Consider the following 23,867-nt stretch of genomic DNA (forward strand, 5'->3'; position numbering starts at 1 on the left):
ACAGTATGGGGGAAACCACCCGATGATTCAAATTATCTCCTACCAGGTCCCTCCCACAACATGTGGGAATTATGGGAGTACAATTCAAGATGAGATTTGGGTGGGGACACACAGCCAAACCATATGAGCCAGTATCTGCCATCCCAAGTGAACTTAGTCTGTGAACTCAAAAAAGTTCTGGTCGAGCGCGGTGGCTCACGCCTGTAATCCCAGTGCTTTGGGAGGCCAAGGCAGGGGGATCTTGAGGTCAGGAGATCGAGACCATCCTGGCTGACATGGTGAAACCCTGTCTCCACTAAAAATACAAAAAATTAGCCAGACGTGGTGGCGGGCACCTGTAGTCCCAGCTACTCGGGAGGCTGAGGCAGGAGAATGGCTTGAACCCAGGAGGCAGAGGTTGCAGTGAACCGAGATCGCACCACTGCCCTCTAGCCAGGCGACAGAGCGAGACTCCATCTCAATTAAAAAAAAAAAAAAAAAAGGTTCAGAAAAGGCAGAGATTCTTCTGGCGAGTTGTTCCTTTCTTTGGTTCTGTGACCCGCCATTTAGTAGCATCGTGCAGATGGACTGGCTTGTCCACCTGGTGGCCCTACCAGGGTATACCAGCTCTGCATGGAAAAAGCCTCTGCTCCTTGGATCGCTAATATTACCTTGATCATCATCATTACCTGACTACAGCACTAGACACAGTTTCATGAAGAGAAAGCAAACCCTTTCATCCTGAAATTTTAACTCAGTTGCTCCTCCCATGGGGTGATTCTTGGTGCAGGGGAAATATCTATTTGCAAATTGAGGGGCATTTGTGTCTACCTTCTTGACTTAGGTGGTTTCTATTTTGTTTTTCGTATGGTTGTTGGCTGTCCTTTCAAGATTGTTTCTAGGCGTCAAATGTAAAAATGAAGGTCTGTGAGCTAATTTTAACATGTCAGGCATCTTACTGGAAACCACACATTTACTCTGAATGAGGCTACAACATACCAACTAAAACTAAGTTTATTTGAACTATTCAAACCATTGTGGTCATCTCATTCTTATTAAAAACTCTTTTTTGGTAAGTTTTATTCATTTATTCATTTTTATTAATACAAATGGGAAAATAAAGTGGTAATTCGTAGGTATGAATATTAAATGGCAAAATTTCTTCAACAGTTGAAATTATTAGTACCACCTGAGAATTAAATCAGGTCAAACCAGCATTTGGTAAATAGTAGTCACCATTTGTAGAATTAAACCATCAAAACTTCTCATCCGTCAACTAGGGCTAAGGACTTACAGACTTCAGCTCTGGGAACCAAAATGCCAGCTTCAGGAAGCGTAACGATTTCAGCCTCCATACAATGATGGCATAATCAATCAAGTTGTATCCTGCCTCTTTTCTCCCACCTAAATTTGATTCATGTTATTATTTATTGCAGACAGTTTTGCAAGCTGACTTTAATCCTATCTTGGAACAAGGTGGAGTATAAAAGAATACAAATCAACAAGCATGCTAATGTATTTTAAGAAGGAGATAGGAGAGTTTGGAAATTGGAAAGGGAAATTCTAAATTATGAGAATTGCTTTCTACTAAGCCATCATTGTCCAGGAATAAGACAGTAGCTCAGTTCTTAATTTCAAGTCAGAAATATTTTCCCAAACTTATCCTGGCCTGAAGGAACTGTGACACTGCTGACCACTGATACTTACCAAGCAATCATCTCTCTGAGGTTTGGTCTCCCACTTGAGTCAGAGAGAGAATGTATGGGGCAAGTTTATTTTCACTGCACATATTTTTCAGTGTAGATCTTGTTCATAATTTTAATTGGGGATTGGTTGGTGTGAGTCAGTCGCATGAAAGTGAAAAACTTGCCGGACACAGTGGCTCATGCCTATAATCCCAGCACTTTGGGAGGCCAAGGCAGGCAGATCACCTGAGGTCCAGAGTTCGAGATCACCCTGGCCAAAATGGTGAAACTCCATCTCTACTAAAAATACAAAAATTAGCCAGGTGTGGTGGCGGGTGCCTGTAATCCCAGCTACTTGGGAGGCTGAGGCAGGGGAAGCTTGAACCCGAGAGGCGGAGTTTGCAGTGAGCTGACATCACGCCACTGTACTCCAACCTAGGCAACAAGAGTGAGACTCTGTCTCAAAAAAAAGAAACTGAAAAACTCAGATAAGATCAAGTTTGTCCCTGTAAATTGAGGATAGGATCTAATGTATCTTGGATAATTGTGCAACCTCCACCTCTCGAAACCCTTTCTGGGTGGCCATCTGGCTTTTTTGGACATGGTCTCCCAAATACATTTGTTAAGTTACAACTATTTCTTAACAAATATTTATAGGGGCCTATGGGGACTGGGAATAATAAAAAGGGTCCAATAGGTTGGGCAACCCCATCTCTACATCTCTACAAAAAATTAAAAAATTAGCTGGGTATGGTGGTGCCCACCTATAGTCCCAGTTACTTGGGAAGGAATTTTTAAAATTTTATTTAAAAAAAGGAAAGAAAAAAGGACCCATGATGATTAAAAGATTAGAAGCTACCAGTTTAGCTGATATGTCTTCTTCAGACTTTAGAGATTTTGTCATTTGGATTGAACGCAGTTCCCACTAAAATTTATTTTGCCACTATCTCAAGTTGAAATATCACATCATGACAATTGTTTGAAAGTTTGGGCTCCCCTTCTCCTGCCTCCTCCTCAGCTCTGAGTATTTCCACTCCCATCTACTCATGGCAGTATCTGACCACTGCCCAGTCTCAGACCCGAAAGGGATCAGGAAAAGGCCAGTGTGTGGAGTGAGGCTGACTTCGAGAACGCGAGCTAGCACAAGGCCACTGAGCACTTCCCTCCCTAGGGCTCACTCTTCCTCAAAACTGCTAGTGTTTTACAGATCCTCTCTCAGAACAAAAAAGGAAGTCAGAGGTGGAGCAGGGAGTGGTTTCAACTACCGGTTTTACTGGAAAAGGATTCCTGTCCCAGACCTCAAGAGCAGGTTCTTCGATCTTGGGCAAGAAAGAATTAAGGACAGGGCACAGAGTACAGTACAGTTAAAACAGTTCATTAGAAACTACTCTATTACAGAGTAGGACATCCTCAGAGAGCAAGAGGAGGAATGCCCCTACCTTAAATGTAATGCTTGCTTATATAGGATATTAAGGTTAAGAATAGTTTACTTTATTATAAAGGCTTACAATCAAGTTGTGACAGGCTACTAGTACTGTTATTCTCTGGTGTAACTATTGATTTCAGCAAGCATTTATGAGTGTAGTATTACCTTTAAAGTGAAACCCATTTTTATTTTTATTTATTTATTTGCTTACACCTTCACCACCGCAAGAAACCCTCCCACCCATCACCCCCTCCCCCCAGCCTTTTTTTTTAAGATGGGGTTTCACTCTTGTCACCCAGGCTGGAGTGCTGTGGTGTGATCTAGGCTCACTGCAGCCTCCACCTCCTGGACTCAATCCTCTTCGATCCTCCTGGATTCTCCCACCTCAGTCTCCACACCCAGCTAATTTTTATTTTTATTTTTATATAGAGACAGGGTTTCACCGTGTTGCCTGTCATGCATGTCCGTTTGAAGAGACCACCAACAAGCTTTGCGTGAGCAATAAAGTTTTTTAATCACCTGGGTGTAGGTGGGCTGAGTTTGAAAAGAGTCAGCGAAGGGAGATAGGGGTGGGGCTGTTTCACCGGATTTGGGTGGGTAGTGGAAAATTACAGTCAAAGGGGGTTGTTCTCTAGCGGGCAGGGGCAGGGGTCACAAGGTGCTCAGTGGGGGAGCTTCTGAGCCAGGAGAAGGACTTTCACAAGGTAATGTCATCAGTTAAGGCAGTAACCGGCCATTTTCACTTCTTTTGTGATTCTTCAGTTGCTTCAGGCCATCTGGATACTTGTACGTGCCGACTTGGGCTCAGAGGCCTGACATTGCCCATGGCTGGTCTGGAACTCCTGAGATCAAGCAATCTACCTGCCTTGGCCTCCCGAAGTGCCGGGATTACGGGTGTGAGCCACCATGCCATCCAAGAAACCCATTTTTAAAGTAAGAATGCCTTTTTCCATTGACTCATTTCCTCAACCATAAACATCTTGTGATTAACAGTGCCCAGTTTCCTGGGAAAGTAACCCAGCAGGTTTGGCTTCATCTGGCCTTTATTCAAGATGAGTCACTCTGATTACGACACCTGGAACACTGGTGCAAAAACCCGAAACAAAACAAAACTGCCTGAACTTACTCATGACCCCCTTCCTTACAAAGTCAGCAGACTTCCTTTTTGTAATTTCCTTCCCCTTCAAGTTTCCTTTCCTTTCCCCTTCTTTCTTTTTTTTTTTCCATTCCTTTTTCCTTTCCTTTCTCCTTTCCTCTTTCCTATCCTTTTCCTTTCCATTCCTTTTCTTCTTTTCTTTCCTTTCTCCCTTCCCTTCCTTCCTCTCCCCTCCCTTCCCCTCCCCTCCCCCTCCCCACTTCTCCCCTTTACCTCCTTTACCCTCCCTTTCCCTTTCCTCCCCTCCTCTTCCTTCCTCTCCCCTGCTCTCCCCTCCCTTCCCTTCCCTTCCTTTATCTTTTCCCTTCCTTTTCCTTTCCTTTCTCTTCCTTTCCATTACTGAAATTTTTAAACATGCACTTAAGCAGAGAGAAGAGTATGATTAATCCCAAGTACCCATTACATGCAACTTCAACAGTAATCAACATTTTGCCCATCTTGTTTCATCTCTTCTCCTTATTTTGTTATTTTTATGTATTTATTTATTGCTGGAGTATTTTAAAGTTAATTAGCAGTTTATTTTTAATGGAGTCTCTGTCTCCCCATGGTACAACTGGAGGCTGGGCAGAGGAAACCGAGCTTGATGAGTCCAGCACCTCCCCCTGCCTCCCTGGCTTTCCATTGCTGCCTCATGGTTGGAATCAGGTGCAAAAGCTATTCCACAACCTGATATTTATTCTTCTCATAAATGTTGTTGACTACCTTCATTGTTCCAGACACTTTGCTTGTCACTGAGGACAAGAAGAGAGATGGCATAGAAAGCTCCCAGCTCAGTGTGACAGAAGGTAAGTAAAAGGGCAATCCTGATAGTTTGGCCTGATTATTTCTACAGGTGGAAGAGTTTTATTTACCATATAGGCCTTCTTAAGTTTGCTTTGTAAATCTAGAGCCATATACTATTCACAAGGCCACAGAATGAACTTCTTTCTAGAAGTTTTCTTAAGAAATCTCAGACTGACTTTTAAAAGCCTCTATTATTTGCTATTGTGAGTTTAGAAAAACCAAGCTCAAGAATCTCTTTCCACTAGATTTTACTCACAGTACTGATACATTTTGATGAATTTCTTTCTTCTCAAGGTTCTCACATTTTCTGAAAGTTTCTTACCTGCCAAGAAGGTAAGGAACCAAGAACTAGGAATTGAACTTCCTGACCTTCTGCAAGGCTAGGACTCTGTAACCAGATCCCAGGTGGGTTTTCCTGAGAGGATTTTGTAGGCATTGGCTCATCAAAGCTGATTAAATGAGCACCATTCTCAAAAATGACATTCTGACCCACACCCTGGTTGTGTAACTGGTTTTCTGTTATATCCTGGTAAAAAAGAAAAGATTCTTGCTGAACCTATTCAGATAACTATACTGTTATGAAAAGTAAGAAGGGTGGTAAGAGTTTCTGAATTCTTATTTGGAGTAAGTTCAGTAAGAATCAGATATCATTTAAAAATATTTATATTTGATAAATATTTTAATTTACAAAAGCTGCTAACGTATGAATTACAGAGATTTTTAAGAAGAAAAAAAACCTTCTTTATATATTCTGAATAGAACATTAAAACAACATCAACATGAAGGCAGAACTTTAAAACAATGTTCCAAACAAATAACTACAACGTCTCTTTATCAGTTCATTCAGTTTTATGTAATTAATTCTTATTCTGTTGAAACTTGAGTTAGCTGTCATTAGGCAGTTTTTGTTTTTTGTTTTTTGTTTTTTTTAACTAAAATGAGTTTTGGAAATCTGGAGTCAGTCCACAGGTTTGATCTAAAAAAAAATTTTTTTTTGAGATGGAGACTAGCTTTGTCACCTAGGCTCGAGTGCAGTGGTGCGATCTCTATTCTCTGCAACCTCCACCTCCCCAGTTCAAGTGATTCTCCTGCCTCAGCCTCCCAGGTAGCTGGGATTACAGGCCCCCTGCCACCATGCCCAGCTAATTTTTTTGTATTTTTAGTATAGACGGGGTTTTGCCATGTTGGCCAGACTGGTCTCAAACTCCTGATCTCGGGTGAACCACCCGCCTCTCCCTCCCAGAGTGTTGGGATTACAGTAGGCATGAGTCACTGCACCCAGCCTGATCTAAGCATTGTCTAAGTGATGTTACCTCAAAAGCCTATGTCCAAGTGTATGCTTTAAAGTATCAGTAGTTTGAAATAACTGGTACAATTGTTTTTCATGAGGCTTTGAGACTGTCCTTCTTTATTGAAGACACAAATTCTGGCCTGTAATTTATAGCAGAGCCTTTAGGCAAAATTAGAGTAAAGTAAAAACTATCTGTAGGTGACAGAGCATTAAAATGACTGTGGTTAGTTTATTACCAATAATTTTCAAATGTGAAAGGTTATGCAGGCTCAAAATAAGAATAATGCAACTTACAAAGAAATTTGGTTATTTCTTCAACATATGCAACCAGATAATAAAGTCATTTCCAATGATTTTTAGATGAAATATCTCTAAAGATAATGATTAAGCCTATTTCAAAGAAGGCAGTGAATATTACTTACACTGATAAAAATGTTTGAACATTTCTCTTTTTTTTTGAGACATTCTGTTGCCCAGGCCAGAGTGCAGCAGCATGGTATCAGTTCACCGCAGCCTCAACACGATGGGCTCAGGTGATCTTCCCACCTCAGCCTCCAAAGTAGCTGGGACTACAGGCACGCACCACCGCACCCCGCTAGTTTTTGTATTTTTAGTAGAAACAGGGCCTTTCCATGTTGCCTGGGCTGGTCTCAAACTCCTGTGCTCAAGTGATGCACCTGCCTCAGCCTCCCAAAGTGCTGGGATTACAGGCGTGAGCCACTGCGCCCGGCCTGAGCATGATTTTTATCGAGGATGCCACCCAGAATATCTGAGAGCTGGCATCTTTTCTAGCAGAGGTATAGGCTGTAAAAAAACAAAGAACTTCTTGGCAGGAGTGATTCATAGGTTAGATGTGATTTTGGGAAGCTCCTTTTGTAGACTGTTGGTTCTGGAAGTTTCTGTTGCACCAGAGTGGTTGTGGTCTAACGGTTCATATGTTATTAGCAAAATTCTTCCAAGATTGCAGAAGCTACCCAAATCACTCAGTTAGAAAGAACAAGACATAATGTGGTAACGCCCCCAGAGGGTAATCCATGGACGGAACCCGTGGCTATGCAGGGCCTGAACAGGTAGAAAGCTAGATCAGAGGAACTACAATGATTAGAGAGAGGGAACAAGGATCATAAGAATAAAGTAGCAGGCAGAGTTAAGAAGGGTTGGGTTCTACAGATTGTGAGCAGGTCTGTGTAGTTCATTTTACAAATGTGAATTGTGATTCTTAATAATAACTAAAAATACCTATCTTATATATTCAAGATTGTTTTTGGAATCACTGGTAACCAATTGTTCTCTAGGTCCATGGAAATGATTTCAACTGGAACACATTATCAGAGTCTAGGTAGATGCTGAAAAAGAAAAAACTATGGGTGGAAGTCAGCAGATCAGGGCCTCATTCCTGTTCTGCCACCCGCTACCTATGTGGCCTCAGGCGAGTCACTTAACAGTTTTATTGTAAAACTAAAGAAGTAATTTGAGACTGTCTTACTTGGTGGGGAAGTTGTGAGGATCACACGAGGTTACTTATGTGAAAATGAACTAAAATGTAGAGCCGTCTGTTTAGGTCCCCAGAAAGCCCAAACAGCATTTTTGTATGAATGAGAAGAAAGGCTCTTCCTCCTGGTGAAGTCAACTCAGTGCTAGTTTGTACGGTCTGTTTATAGAGTATAGGTTAGGTTTTCATTTGTTTACCCCCTTTGCTGGCTACCCTTAAGCAAAGTATAATCTTCAGAAACGTTTCTGTAAGAAGAATTATACTACATAATATCATAAGAAAGCCTGTACTAGGAAGATGTTAAATAGGCTAGGTCCCTTTGTGTTTGGTGGGTAGACTGATGCTGTGATCTGCACACAATCGAGCACTCTGGGATCCTGATGGAAGACCGTGTTTAGATACTGGGTCATCTCAAATAACATGGCGGTTTCTGAAAAAGTGGCCCTCCCCCACCACAGACTTTGTTTATCTGGTGGGCATGTGAATGAGAAAAATCCGTAGGAAAAAAGATAATGGCTTCTTTGGGACCCACAACAGAGACTAATTCCTTATTAGAAAAGCATTGCTCAGTATTCTTTCCCTTCTGCTGTTCCCATGTCTCACATCCCAAGAGAGACCTCATACCTGCAAAGCCTCCATCCCACAGCTGAGCTGGATTCTTACATCCAGTCAACTGGAGCAGCAGCAATTGAAGAATTAAGGAAAAACTCATGCGTACACAGTGTAGCAAGACCCTAACCATTACTGATTCTTCCAAACCACTGGTTCTCAACCACGTCACCAGATCCAACCTTTCATAGCAAACATGTTGTTTCCCTTTTACTGTCCTGAAGTGTAATTCATAGATAACATAACACATTTACACACATAAACCCAGGCAATCTATTCTGTCTGAGCACTCAAACTATTGCTCTAACAAATATCTTCTTTCACTCCTGCATTATGTTTTTCCTCTCTACTGTGTCTTTACTATCAACAAACAAGCTATTATTTCCCCCATCTTAAAAACAAACAAAACAAAGTTAAAAAAAAAAAATCTTCTCTTGACACTGTCATCCAGTCTCATGACTTCAGATACATAACCATATGCTGATATGTCTCAAATTTATATTTCCAGACTAGACTCTTCTGAACTCCGGATTGCTATATCTACTATGTCCAACTACCACTTGACATCTCAACTTGCAGTTTTCTTTTTTCTTTCTTGTTTTTTTTCCTGTTTTTTTTTTTTTTTTTTTTTTGGAGATGGAATGGAGTTTTGTTTTTCTTGCCCAGGATGGAGTGCAATGGTGCAGTCTCGACTCACTGCAACCTCCATCTCCCAGGTTCAAGTGATTCTCCTGTCTAAGTCTCCAAGTAGCTGGGATTACAGGTGCCCTCCACCAAGCCTGGCTAATTTTTGTATTTTTAATAGAGATGGGGTTTCACCATGTTGGCCAGGCTGTTCTTGAACTCCTGACCTCAGGTGATCTGCCTGCCTCGGCCTCCCAAAGTGTTGGGATTATAAGCCTGAGCCACCGTGCCCGGCCAACTTGTAGTTTCAATAGACATGTTGAACTTAACATCAACATGGGGTTGAGTTGGGTGGAGGAAGATTGCAAAGATACACATCAAAATGTAAATAACAGTAGGATGAGGGTCTTGTGTGTGTATTTGTGTGTTTCTATATACTATTATGTAAAACTTCTATAATGAGCATTAACACTTTGAAAAACTTTATTTTGAAATAATTATAGATTCACAGAAAGTTGCAAAGATAGTATAGAGAGTTCCCATGTACCCATCATCAGTTTTCCCCAGTGGTTTTATCTCACTTAAAGAGTACAATATCAAAACCAGGAAATAAACATCAGTGTGACGTGTGTGTGTCTGTGTGTGTGTGTGTAGTTACAAGTCATTTTATTATCTGTTTATTCCTGTAACCACCACTGCAATCAAGATACAGAACTATTCCATCACCACAAAGATCTCCCTGGTGATACCTCTTTGTAGTCACACATATATCCCTATCCCAATGATCCCTGCCCCAGGAAACTATGAATCTGTTCTCCATGTTATGTAAATGGAATCATACAGTACATGGCTACTTGATGATACATTTTTTTCACTTAGTATAATGCCCTTGAGATGCATCTAATTTATTGTGTGTATCAATAGTTCATTCCTTTTTACTGCTGAGTCGTACTCCATGGTACATGTACCATGGTTTGCTTAACATGTCACCCACTGAAGAACATTTGGATGGTTTTCAGGTTTTGAATATTATGAATAAAACTGCTATTTTATTTCTGTACAGGTTTTTATGTGAAAATATGTTTTCATTTCTCTGGGTTAAATGCCAAGGAGTGCAATTGCTGGGTTGTATGGTAAGCACATACGGTTAGAAGGAGTAAGTTACAGTGTTCACTAGCACAGCAGGATAACCATAGTTATCAAAAATTTATTGTATATTTCAAAATGGTTAGAAGATTTGGAATGTTCTCAACATAAAGACATGATAAATGCTTGAGGTAATGGATATCCCAATTACTCTGATTTAATCATTGAACATTGTATGAATGTATCAAAACCCCACAAATATGTACAACTATTATGTATCAACAAAAAAAGGAATCTGACAAACTATTTTACAGAGTGGCCATAACACTTTATATTTTCACTGTTAATGTATGCATGTATCCAGTTTCTCTGCATCCTTGCCAGCAATTGGTATTTTCGCTGTTTATTCTTTCAGCCATTCTGATAGATACGCAGTGGTATCTTGTCACTCCAGATCTCTGAAGTTCTCTCTGCAATTCTGTCCTCTCTGGTACTGTGCTCTGTGAACTCCAGTTGCCTTGGCTTCTTTGGTCCCCCAATTTTATCTCCTCAGCTCAGGAAGACTGGCGGACTCTGCCTGGGTCTCCCTGTCTGTGCCACAGCCTGAAAACTCTTTCTAGGAAACAAACTGGGAGAATTGTAGGGTTCAGTTTTAACATCAATCTTTTCTACTGCTATCTCTTTACACCTATCTATCTGTCTACCTATCATTTATACACCATCTACTTATTTATCTGTCATAAATTTTTCTTAACTATAAGTCAGGGGTTTTAGTATCAGAACTGCTATTAGTTATCTGTAGCATTTGGGATATTAACTTACTTGAGCCACTTCTTTATTTGTGAAATGAGGGTCATCCTATATCAGCCTTCTCATAATTCCTTCTATAAGATTCCAGGATACTGGTTGACTCTTCTAGAAGATCCAGTGAGCAGTGTTGGTAGCCACGGTCCTTAGCATGTGCTATTTCTAAACAGAAAATGATATTGATTGGGTGGGTAATGAGCATGTGTTGGTAATCACTATGTAAGAGCAATAACAACAACAACTACTACATTTAGCCTTTTACATGCAGTGTCTTATATAATATTTACAACAGCCCTGTGAAGTAAGTGCTACTATTATCCAAATTTGTTCATTTTTTATTTAAACTGTTTTTAGTATTATAAACCATTTTATGTCCAAGAACGATTCAAATTTAGAAGATGAGAAAACTGTAGCCTAGAAAAAGAAAAAAAAAAAAGAAAATAAAAACCTGTCCGGTCTAAAGGTTATACTTATACAGACTTAGATTCTTTCTTTATATTTAATTAAAGGTTAATTTCAAATGATCTCTAGCAGTAACAAAACACTTTAGTTATAAAGAAGCAGGTGATGCGTGGTTGCTGAATACATTACCCCTGCTGACCTTAAACTGCTACTGGGCTCAGTGAAGAATTCTTAATTTTCTTTTCACATTGCAAATAGACCTCACCAGAATAAATGGGCAAAATAGACACCAAAGAGGGATAGCACAAGCAAATGTGAGGGTGAAATGCAGTAAGTGCCTTGAGAAAGGAAGTGCTCAATACTGGTAGTTGGTGTTAGTGTTCTTATTGTGAATTATAAACACCAGCACTGCGAAAAGTCAGCCCAGGAGACTTTGTAACTCACAGAGGTGGCTCCTAGACCACCATTTGAAAACTTCTGCCTGAAGGACTAAGGAAAACATCTTCTTTTATTTTTATTTTTTATTTTTGTATACCACAGTTTAGGAAAACATCTTAAAAGATCGTGTTTATGTCTACAGAGGTTTTTTAATAGTGCTTTAACAGTCTCCAGGGTGATTTTACTTTTTTTTTATTTATTTGTTGTTTTTTTAAAAGGACAGCCAATAAGTCTTCCAACAGTTTATTAGACAGAATGTAGACATTTAAAAAAATCCCCACTGTCATGAACATAAACTGAGGTTTTCAGCCCTGGTATAAGCTGAATCAAAAAAATAAATAAAAAATCCAATAGTGTATTAAACATTTTTCACTCATTTGCCATACTTGACAGTGCAAATACAAATCTGGTCTAAATGTACAGACTCTTAAGCAACAATGTACAGCTTTCTTCATCCTCCACGCTAAAAGATGTAAAAGCTTAAGGGTCAAACAATACCAAATGTATAGGCTTCAAAAACCATCTAAGTTAGGGCATTCTCTAGTTTTAGCTAAGATACACACTTACATAGAATGATGTGAAGTAAATTTTTTGAAAAATAAATTTTAGTGGAACAATCCTGAAGGGTAACACCAGAGGAATAGCAGGTTACCAGTAAGGTGTCAGCCAATTTGTTCCAGCCACTTTTGAATCCATGTTCTATAATCTAAAATTTAGTTCTCTTTCCCTAAGCTGAGAGCTTCCTATCATGTCAGTATCTATGTTAAGAAGAAAAGGAGACTTAGGTGAGATGTATGTATTTATCACAACAGCTGCATCAATTGCCTAGGACCTCAACAGCTTCATGAAAGTCTGGGAAATGTTCATGCATAAGGTTATTGCCTTAGCTGACTTAAAATTGCCCCATACAATGGTACATATCAACCCTTAGTGAAGCCTTTTAAAAAACAAACAGGTTGAAAAATGGGTTAAAGTAGGCAAATACAACATCTGCCTTTAGAGCTATCAACTCAGGAATTCTCTCAATTATGAAATCTTGCAAAGAAGTTATTTTCTTTCTCAAAATCCAAGTGATGACAATATTCCTTACTCCAGATCTGGCATTTTTTCATCATCACTGTCTTGTGAATCATCATCTGCTCCATCTACTTCTGGTAAATCTACATCCTCTTCACCACCCATGTTGTTCATCATTTCAGAGAAACGATCAAAATTAGACATGTCTTCATCTGAATCATCTTCCCAGTCTTCCCAATTATTGAAGTCGACACTAAGCCAATTAAGCTTTGCCCTTTATTTTGTTAACCTTGGCCATGACTGGCCAGATTCTCCTTTTTGTAAACAACATAAAATTGATCTGTCCGTTCTTTCATGCTTGGAATCATTTGGATCAATACAGTGAAAAAGATCAATTCCATTTAAATGCTTAAAATTATCACTTCCTCCGAGACACCTGAATGTAAGTTTGGATTTTTCAAAATTTACATTATCATCCTTACTGTCTTCAACACAAAATTCAATGAAGACATAGTCCCTTCGATCGTACCACTTTGCAGAAGCAGGCTGCACTGTGAACGGGGCAGGGAGACGGACGAACAGGTGGGCGGGCCTCTCTGGCGGCGGCTGCTGCTAGGGAGTCCACTTCTCTCCAGCGGCGACTCCGCGTTTTCTCTCCGGTCGCGGCCTCTTCTCGCTTCCCTCAGGCAACGGCGGCAGCGGCGGGCTCGACCTCGGTCCCCAGAATGCACTGCGCGGAAAGAGCGGCTCCTCCGGTCGGGGAGAAGAGGAAAGTGTCTCCAGGGTGATTTTAAAAATATTATCTCATAATGTCAATTTTTGCTAAAGAAGTGAACCTTGAGGATCAACATTGTAACCCTCCTGGTTTTATTCACCCAGACTATAGGGATTGATAAGGATAGTGCTGCTTTGGATAGTCTCCTATCTAGGGCTAAATGATCAGATTTGCAAAATCTGGTTATTTTTATGGGAATGTGATTATTGGCTGGGGGAATGGAAAGAGGGAGTAGAGAGTGAACAACTGGAATAAAGGTATAGGTAAAGATATGTGAAAACTCATGATTGACTCAAATACTCTAAATCTTGTCATAATACACTTGTAAAGTGTGAAAAGCAAAATAATTATGTTGGAGAGATGACCAAATAAAGGCCAAAGATCTTGACACTGCAGAAATTATAGGAGAGAATTAAAGGAAGTACATGTGTACATGTAGCAAATACAAGAAAAGACTAAACTTGAAATTCATGCACAAGGTCAGGCTGCATAAACCACAGGATAGTGGGTGTAACTCAGGAGCAGAACAATTGATCCATGAAACAAAACTGTCTGCAATTTCCCAGGCTGGAGACATTTCCTGTCTTGGATGTCTGGATCTGTCTCAGTGCCCAGATAGCCTCACTTCAAAGTGTTTATGGGAACAGAAACAATTGGCTGAGTGTGTTTGCTCAGTGCTAGGTGGAGGAAGTGAAAGAGGGGTTGGGTTTAGGAAGTAAGTATGTGTTTAAGAGCACATGGACCACCAGAAGATAACTACTTTTCTTCAGACTAGCAGCCAGGGCACTGCTCACCAAGAAGGAAACCCTGGGAGGGAAGAACTTGGGGAACGAGAGGACACAAGAATCTCTGCAGCTTCTTAGGTATGTAGGTAAGTCACAGAGGTGTTGGGTGCCTCAAGAAACAACATGGAGCTGCTCTCTTTTTAAAAATAAATACTTTTTAAAATATATTTTCAACTTTACAGAAAAATTGCAATAATAATTCAGGGAACTCATGAATATTCTTTATCCGGATACATTATTTTTTTAAACTTCCTTTATTTATTTATTTATTTATTTATTTATTTATTTATTTATAGATAGATTCTCACTCCAGTTGCCCAGGCTGGGGTGTAGCAGTTGGATCGTGGCTCACTGCAGCCTCAACTTCCTGGACTCAAACCATCCTCCCACCTCAGCCTGCCGGGTACCTGGGACGACAGACACACACCACCATGCCAGGCTAATTTTTTTGTATTTTTTGTAGAGACAGGGTTTCACCATGTTGCCCAGGCTGGTCTCAAACTCCAGGACTCCAGTGATCTGCCTGTCTCAGTCTCCCAAAGTACTGGAATTGCAGGCGTGAGCCACTGTGCCCAGGCTCCCCTATTTATTTTTTATCATTTTCTTTCTCTCTCTGTAAACACACACATGTATACACATCCATATATCTATATTCTGAAGCATTTGAGAGTATATTGCATACGTTGTGCTCTTTTCCTCCTTAATATTTCAGTGTGCATCTGCTAAGAAGAAGGATCTTTTCTTAAATAATCAAGGTACAGTTTTACATTCAGTATATCAAACACATATATACAGTGGTTCTCCCTACCCAGCTTCAGTTACCCATGGTCAACTATGGTCTGAAAATATTAAATGGCAAATTCTAGAAATAAACAATTCATAATTTAAAGTTGCATGCTCTTCTGAGTAATGTGATGAAATCTCTCACTGTCTCACTGCATCCTACCTGGGATGTGAATCATCCCTTTGTCCAGTGTATCCATGTTGTAGACACCACCCACCCACTAGCGACTTAGTATCCGTTATCAGATGCACCACCAAGGTATCTCAGTGCTTGTGTTCACGTAACCCTTATCTTACCTAATAATAGCCCCAAAGTGCAAGAATGATGATGCTGGCAATTCAGATATTCAAAAAGAACCCGTAAACTGCTCCCTTTAAGTGAAAAGGTGAAAGTTTCTCAACTTAATAAGGAAAGGGGGGGAAGCATATGCTGCAATTGGTAAAATCTACAGTAAGAAAGAATTTTTATCTGCAAAATTTGAACAGTACATTGTTATAATTGTTCTATTTTATTAGTTGTTGTTAATACACATTGTCTAATTTATAAATTAAACTTATGTAGATATCTATGTATAGGAAGAAAACAGGGCATATAGGGCTTTAGACATTCACTGGGGTCATGAAACATATTCCCTGTGGATGAGGGGGACTGCCATAATACTCTTATCTACTACAGAGATTATAATTTTATCAATTGCCTCAATAATGTTCTTCATAGCAATTTTTTTTTTTTTCTGGCAGGGAATGTCTCTCTTTGTTAAGGGGATGAGACTGGCCTAGCAGACAAAGATGCATGCTCAGCTCTCCTTAGGATTTTTTTTTTTTTTTTTGAGACAGAATCTCATTCTGTCACACAGGCTGTAGTGCAGTGGCACCATCTTGGCCTTCTACTGGGTTCAAGCAATTCTCGTGCCTCAGCCTCCCGAGTGGCTGGGACTACAGGTGTGTGGCACCATGCCGGCTAATTTTTGTATTTTTAGTAGAGATGGGGTTTCACCATGTCGGCCAGGCTGGTCTTGAACTCCTAACCTCAGGTGATCCACCTGCCTCGGCCTCCCAAAGTGCTGGGATTACAGGTATGAGCCACCAAGCCTGGCCTCCTTAGGATCTTTATGAGTAAGGGAACCCGCAGCAGGTCAATTGTTTGATTTTCTTTGGTTTCATTCTTATTCCATTTCTTCCCTGAGAGTACAAAGTTAATCAGCAAGACTACCCAGGTGTTAAGAGATCTTTAGTAGTAGAAGGAATCTGTCTTGACAAGATACAGCTTCATCAGGGGCCTGAGATGTAAAATTGCACATCTTCCCTCCAGCCTCAGCTTAGGACTAAGAATGGTCTGTGGTACTTTTTCTATTCCTTTTTATCTTTTGTGGGGAAGGTGGGTAGCAAGAAGAGTAATAGATACTTGAATGAGCAAAAGCAAATTTGGGATAAAAATAAAGAGCTGGTATTCTGTGGTAAATCTAGTCCTAGGTTGAGAACAAGGCTTTCTACAAGAATTTCCCTAAAGGAGAGTGTGACACTGTACATACTTGTCTTCTCAATCATTCTCTGGTTATTTGGAACGAATTTCTGTTTAAGAATCAATTGATGTCAGGAGCATGGTGGCTCACACTTCCAATCCCAGCACTTTGGCCAAAGTGGGATGATTAATTGACCCCAGGAGTTCGAGACCAACCTGGGCAACATAGCAAGACTCGTTTCAAAAAAAAAAAAAAAAAAAAGAGCTGGGCATGGTAGTGTGTGCCTGTGATCCCAGCTACTTGGGAGGCTGAAGCAGGAGGATCACTTGACCCTGGGAGATTGAGGCTTCAGTGAGCTATGATGGTGCCACTGTACTCCAGTCTGGGTGACAGAGCAAGACTCTGTCTCAAAAAGGAAAAAAAAAAAAAAAGAATTGGTTGATGTCAACTTTCCTCACTGATTTACCATATGTAAATTACCCCAGAACTGCTTCCCCTGGTCATCTTCCTAGTCTTCAAGAGAAGGAACATGAGGAAACTTCCACATTTTATTACACAGCAACAGGGAATGTGGTGGGGAGGAACAAGAGAAATGGGAAAGGAAAGAGAAATCACTGCCTTGAAGAGGGTAATGTGGAGAAGGGAGAGGAGACCCCAAATACAATGCTGTAGGGCTTAGGGAGACTACAGTCTCTACTGGAGCCAATTTTGGTCTCAAAGTCACGTTCTTCCATTTCCCGCTTCCTCTCCAGGCAAAATGAAGCTGAATCTGGTGCAGATCTTGTTCATGTTGCTGATGCTGATGCTGGGCCTGGGGATGGGCCTGGGGCTGGGGCTTCAAATGGCTGCAGCAGTCTTGGAGGAGAGTGATCAACCGCTCAATGAATTTTGGTCCAGTGACTCACAGGACGAAACTGAGGCCACTGAGGAGGGAGATGGCACCCAAACCACAGAAACGCTGGTACTTGGCAACAAAGAAGTGGTGCAACCTGGCTGGCCGGAAGATCCCATCCTCAATGAAGATGAGGTTGGAGGAAACAAGATGCTCAGAGCCTCAGCTCTCTTTCAGAGCAACAAAGACTATCTTAGGCTTGACCAGACAGATAGAGAATGCAATGAAATGATGGCACACAAGATGAAGGAGCCCAATCAGAGTTGCATAGCCCAGTATGCATTCATCCATGAGGATCTAAAGACAGTCAAAGCTGTCTGTAACAGTCCTGTCATTGCCTGTGAGCTCAAGGGGGGAAAATGTCACAAAAGCTCCCGACCTTTTGATTTGACATTGTGCGAGCTGTCCAAACCAGACCAGGTCACTCCTAACTGCAATTACCTAACTTCTGTTATAAAAAAGCACATTATTATAACCTGTAATGACGTGAAACTCCAGTTACCCACTGGATAATGAAGCAACTCATCATCTTTTTACTCTTCACCTTCTCCTGTTCCTCTTCCTTTTTTACTTCTTCTTTCGCATGTAGTTCTCCTGGTCTTAGGTATTATGCAGATGTAATTCTTCCTTGCCTTGTGGGTCACCCAACTTGCATTTTGTTCCTAGGATTACAGATGGTGGAATAAGGTAATGATGCCTCGTTTCTCTCAGCTCTCCGTCTCTCCTTTCCCTTACCCTGGAAAGGAGTAAGTGAAGAGCTGCTGTAGTCCCTACTGTAGTCCTGGCCATCGATTTGTCTCCTTTTCTAAGTTTGTCTCTGGATGTGGACTGGAAGAGTTTAGTGTATCCTTTACCCATGTTCTTCCCTGCTATCCACCCTGAGCCTCTACAACAATCACATAACACTCTTGGGTTTTGCACAATTGCACTTCTGTGTTGTGGATGCAGTTAAAGTGATTCTATCCGTGACGGCTTCTGGAGGACCATGTGGATCAGGCTTCCTTTTCTGAGCTGGCAAAAATTTAGGGACTAGGTTTGGGGGTCTGCTGGGGAGGTGGTGTGCTGCTGTAGACCAAGATAGAACATGGGCTGGAGCAAGGATAGAACTCTTTTTTCTTGACCCTTCACTGCCCTTTTCTCTTTCTTCCCATCTTTTACTACCAGCCTCCTTGCTTTGCTTCTTGTTTTTATCTCTTACCTTTGCTTTTGTCCTTTGCTTCTTTTCTTCGTTTATTTTTCCTGTTTTTCTTTTTTTTTTTTTTTTTTTTTTTTTTGAGACAAAGTTTCACTCTTGTTGCCCAGGCTGGAGTGCAATGGCTCGATCTCGGCTCACCACAACCTCAGCCTCCCGGGTTCAAGCGATTCTCCTGCCTCGGCCTCTCGAGTAGCTGGGATTACAGGCATGCGCCACCACGCTCAGCTAATTTTGTATTTTTAGTAGAGACGGGGTTTCTCCATTTTGGCCAGGCTGGTCTCGAACTCCTGACCTCAGGTGATCCACCCACCTCGGCATCCCAAAGTGCTGGGATTACAGGTGTGAGCCACTGCGCCCAGCCTCTCCCTTTCCTCTTCTTTTTCTTTTTGGGCCTTCCCTTCTCTTTATCTGGGTCCTTTTAGAGATTCAGTCAGCTGATACTGATCACTTATGCTATGTTGGTCCTATAGTCAGTCATGTAAGCAGATGTTAGTCCTATAGTCAGAGTCTGGCACAGGGAGTTGGAAGAGGGTGGGTCAAGAGAGTGAGAAAAAGAGAGAGGAAAAGAGAGAAAGAGAAAGTGAGAGTGAGCAATCTTTTGAATTATGTCCAGAAGCAGAATAGTGCTTATATTAGGTGCCCAGTAGATGTGGAATGAATGGGATAAGAGACAGGCTTTTTCTCATTTAGCATTATTTCCGCTTTCTTGCTCTAAAGAACAAGAAAGTTGGTGAAAGAATAATTTCTGCAGAGAAGGTATCACACTTAATCAAGGAGAAGAGAAGCTGTGTGGCTGGATACGTAGAAGATGCAAGTGGCCTCTCCTCAGCCTATTTCCTCTAAATTCAAATGAGAAATAGTGTAGTTAGTCATGCTTAGGGAGGCGAGGAATCTGAGAACATAGCTGTAAGGATTCACTGTGTGACTGGATTTTGAGATTTCCTTCCCTTAGAGTTTTTCTGTGCTTCACATTCCTAGACTATTATAGACTAAGTCAGGGACATACATAAATGGGAGACTGAAGGGAAGAACAGTTTGCTTTACTCTGACCTGGCTTGCATTTTCCTATTCTTTCTTTCTTTATTCTCCAGTTTACTTTATTCTTCCTGTTTTCACAGACAGGCAACCACTCTAGTAACCTCCTAGACTTCCCTGATTCAATATATCCCTTATACCTCTGACTCACTTCCAGCAATAACCTCTTAGGAACAGTGTTGTCTCCCAAGTAATTCTAATAATAGTGGACAGGAAGTATGTGTCCATCTGTGGGCTACCCTGATGTTTTAGAGGTGGTGATGAAGTGGTGAAAGGTGATGACTCAGCCAAGGCAGATTCCTGAGGGCGAATCCCTGTCTGGGGAAAGAGACAAAATGTTATCTAAGGCAAGGGAGAAGAAAATGAGAAATGGGATGGGAAGAGGGGAAAGAAGAATAGGCGTCAGAGAAAATCGGCCATGTTAGTGATCTGTCTGGTAGGTGAACCAAGGATTTAGGAATGAAATGTGAAAGGTCTCCATTGTATGGAGTGAATTATCAAGAGAATGGAATTAGCCAGGGATTAAAGCCTATATTCTGTAGTATTCTGATGTGGCTCCATCCTCTTCAGGTTCCCTCCAGCTTCTCTCCCTAAGGGTTCCGGCGCTGTTTGATGAGTATGCTCATCTCCTCCAGGTCTTCATTTTGGGCAAATCTCAGTGGTCATGTGTTTTTTTGTTTTGTTTTGTTTTCATTTTTCTGTTTAATCTGACCATGTAGACTATCTCAGGAAAGCATTTACAAAATACAGGCCTCTAGTGGCTCAAGCAGGAAAATATAGCTTCCATGGCTGATAATAGGGTGACAAGGCATTGTGGGACCTCACCTCCCAGGGACAGAAAATCAACTCACTGTAGCTCAAATTCTGCCTCATTCACAAGACTTTTGCCAAGTCTTCTAATTCCAATGTCGCTTCCTCTCTATACTTCCAGGATCTATGTTGAGCCCATATGACAGATCCCCAGTCCCTTATCTACAGTACCCAAATCTCTAAAGCTCTGAAAATGGAAAGTTTTTTTTTCAAAGTGGCCCCAAAACTCATTTAGATATGACACCTGACTAGACTGACAATGTGAGGCTATTTATCTTCTTTATTTATGCTATGCGACCATTACATATTTCACTGTGGTAATATCACTGTGTTTTGTTGTGAGTAGGCCCTTCTAAGAGTGTGTTAGTCATATATGATATAAACATACACACTTTAACATACAATGGTGCTTTTTAAAATCTGAAAATGTTGGCCAAAATGCATTGGCCCCAAAAGTTTCAAGTAAGAAATTGTGGGATCTATATATAACTGTTTAATTAGCCCTTAATTAATTTGAGTATACCATATATGATCCTAGTTAGGCCACTAGCATCTTTGTGGAAGGATCTGTATTATAAGTTTCTTCTATATTCTTCTTTGACACATTTATTAATCAATGACTGTCTACTTATTGGCCAAGGGATATCTCCTCTGCTGTTTGGAAGACACTCAAATATTGTCTTCAGAACACTCTGTACAAGTTTTTGGTCAGGTGTGGTGGCTTATGCCTGTAATCCTAACACTTTGGGAGGCTGAGGTGGGAAGAACACTTGAGCCCAGGAGTTCAGGACCAGCCTGGGCAACACAGGGAGACCTCATCTCTACAAAAAATATAAAAATTAGCCAGGCGTGGTGGCACATGCCTGTGATCCCAGCTATTTGGGAGGCTGAGGTGGGAAGATTGCATGAGCCCCAGAGATAAAGGATGCACTGAGCTATGATTGCACCACCGCACTCCAGCCTGGGTGACAGATTGAGACCCTGTCTCAAAAAAAAAATGTGTTTTAAGTTGTTCTGAACTTTGCTGCTTATTAACATTGCTGGCCAGGCGTGGTGGCTCACGCCTGTAATCCCAACACTTCGGGAGGCCAAGGCAGGTGGATCACCTGAGATCAGGAGTTCAAGACCAGCCTGGCCAACATGGCAAAATCCCATCTCTACTAAAAATACAAAAATTAGCCCGGCATGGTGGCGCAAGCCAGTAGTCCCAGCTACTCGGGAAGCTGAGACAGGAGAATCATTTGAACCTGGGAGGTGGAGGTTGCGGTGAGCCAAGATTGCGCCATTGCACTCCAGCCTGGACGACAGAGCAAGACTCTGTCTCAAAACAAGCAAACAAACAAACAACAACAAAACATTACCTTGGGGAGTTTAAATTTTTTTTAATTAAAAACAATTCCAGGGCCCTCTTCTAGCAATATTGGTTATTTAATTAGTCTGAGTTGGAGTCTAGACATCAGGTGGGGTCCAGGCATCTTGGAGCCTACCAGTTTTTCTGTGAATTAATGTTTCAAAACTGTTAACAAAGATGTTGAATTGCTCAGGTTATTAAATAATCTGATGTGGTGTGCTGTAGGAGAAAAGAACCAATTCTTGGGATAGATGTGAGAATATCTCAGCTTTGCCCCTCGAAAAAAACCAGTTGTGACTCTGGGAATTGCCCTCAGCTCTCAGAATCTGAGGTTTCTTATCAGTAAAGTTAGATAATGATCATACCTACTTTATAGGGTTGTTGTGAGGATTAGACGAGATTGAACAGCCCACGGTAGGGTTCAGTGAATGGCAGCTGCATTTGGTGGTGATGTTGCAGGGCTCACTGCCCATGGTATTTTGACGGAGTCCTTCTGGAAGCAGCACTATAACACGAAGGGCAAGACCGTCAGCACAGGTTTGAGTTTCAGGTTGTTGGCAGTATGCAGATATGTGGGATCTTATTAAATCTCATTCCTTGGATGGCCACAAAATTTATATTCTAGGGCCAGTAGAGTCCTTATACTTGAGCAAGCAGGGCCACTGCCCTCAGGGCTCCCCTATACTTTGGAGTGCCTTCCACATAGGAAGTTCCCCCGCTACAGTATCTGGGACTGGCTGAGGTTCCCCTGCTACAGTATCTGGGACTGGCTGAGGCCAGCAGCCATGTGGTTAGGGTGCTCTGAGCTTAGCCTAGGACCGGTGTGGGCCCGGGTCCCATTTCTCCCCTTTGGAGCACAGTCTCCCCACTGCCATGTGTGATCAACTAGGTGCCACAAAAGAGTTCTGAGATTTGGTCAGGCATGGTGGCTTATGCCTGTAATCCCAACACTTTGGGAGGTTGAGGTGGGTGGATCACCTGAGGTCAGGAGTTCGAGACCGTGCTGGCTAACGTGGTGAAACCACGTCTCTACTAAAAATACAAAAAAAAAAAAAAAAAAAAAATGCTGGACGTGGTGGCGGATGCCTGTAATCCCAGCTACTTGGGAGGCTGAGGCAGGAGAATTGCTTGGACCTGGAAGGCGGAGGTTACAGTGAGCAGAGATCTCACCACTCCTCTCCAGCCTGGGTTATGGAATGAGGAGGCTCTGTCTCAAAAAAAAAAAAAAAAAAAAAAAAAAAAAGGAGTTCTTAGACTTGCACCTAAGAGGGTCCTTCTGGGGCCCTAAGGCCAGGGCCTGGTTCCAGGAGGGTGGCCTGGTAAATGGATTTCTCCTTCTGGCTGGTGTGGTATTTTTTTGTGTGTGAGATCACCAGAGTGGACCATCAGAAAGGTGCTAACACTTGATTTTGGATGATTCAAATATATCCTGGACACAGGATGCATCCAGGACTCTGGGCCACCGGTGACCATTTACTACTGATCTTAAGGCTTGAGCTGCATGTGTGGAGGCTTTTGCTGTTTTGCTGGCTTTTGCTAATTCTGGTCTATAGCACCCAGGGGTAGTAGCAGTACATGTTCTTACCCTGTGAACTCCCCACTGCTGACACGCAAACAGTTACTTCATTCCTTTTGTAAGATACATACCATGTGGAGGTGTGGAGTGACTACTCCTGTCTTCTGTAAGGATTTTGAGACTCTTGCTCCTCAGTGCCAATGAGGAATTTCTTCTTTTTTTTTTTTTTTTTTTTGAGAGGGAGTCTCACTCTGTCGCCCGGGCTGGAGTGCAGTGGCACCATCTTGGCACATTGCAACCTCTGCCTCCCAGGTTCAAGCAATTCTCTGGCCTTGGCCTCCCAAATAGCTGGGATTACAGGCGCATGCCTGGCATGTACAGCTGGACTTGACACCATGTCTGGCTAATTTTTGTATTTTTAGTAGAGACGGGGTTTCACCATGTCTGTATGTGGATACATACAGGCT

General features: G+C 41.6%; 1 protein-coding gene and 1 pseudogene across 3 annotated transcripts; one reads left to right on the forward strand and one right to left on the reverse strand.

The window, feature by feature from the left end:
* Positions 1-12,008: 12,008 nt before the first annotated feature.
* On the reverse strand, positions 12,009-13,407 carry LOC107130269 (prostaglandin E synthase 3-like; annotated as a pseudogene).
* Positions 13,394-20,932, forward strand: RNASE10 (ribonuclease A family member 10 (inactive)). Of its 3 annotated transcripts, none has more exons than XM_005560696.5 (3): positions 13,394-13,579; positions 14,341-14,441; positions 17,354-20,932. In XM_005560696.5, exons 1-3 carry the CDS (start codon positions 13,521-13,523, stop codon positions 18,004-18,006), a joined length of 813 nt encoding a protein of 270 aa, XP_005560753.2. In that variant the 5' UTR covers positions 13,394-13,520; the 3' UTR covers positions 18,007-20,932. The 3 variants fall into 3 exon arrangements, with proteins under 3 accessions (XP_005560753.2, XP_065404639.1, XP_015308980.2); XM_015453494.4 differs by having other exon boundaries at positions 13,435-13,579; positions 14,341-14,433; XM_065548567.2 differs by lacking the exon at positions 14,341-14,441.
* The last annotated feature ends 2,935 nt before the right edge of the window (positions 20,933-23,867 follow it).

The sequence above is a fragment of the Macaca fascicularis genome, chromosome 7 (genome assembly GCF_037993035.2).
Source record: "Macaca fascicularis isolate 582-1 chromosome 7, T2T-MFA8v1.1".
Lineage (NCBI taxonomy): Eukaryota > Metazoa > Chordata > Mammalia > Primates > Cercopithecidae > Macaca > Macaca fascicularis.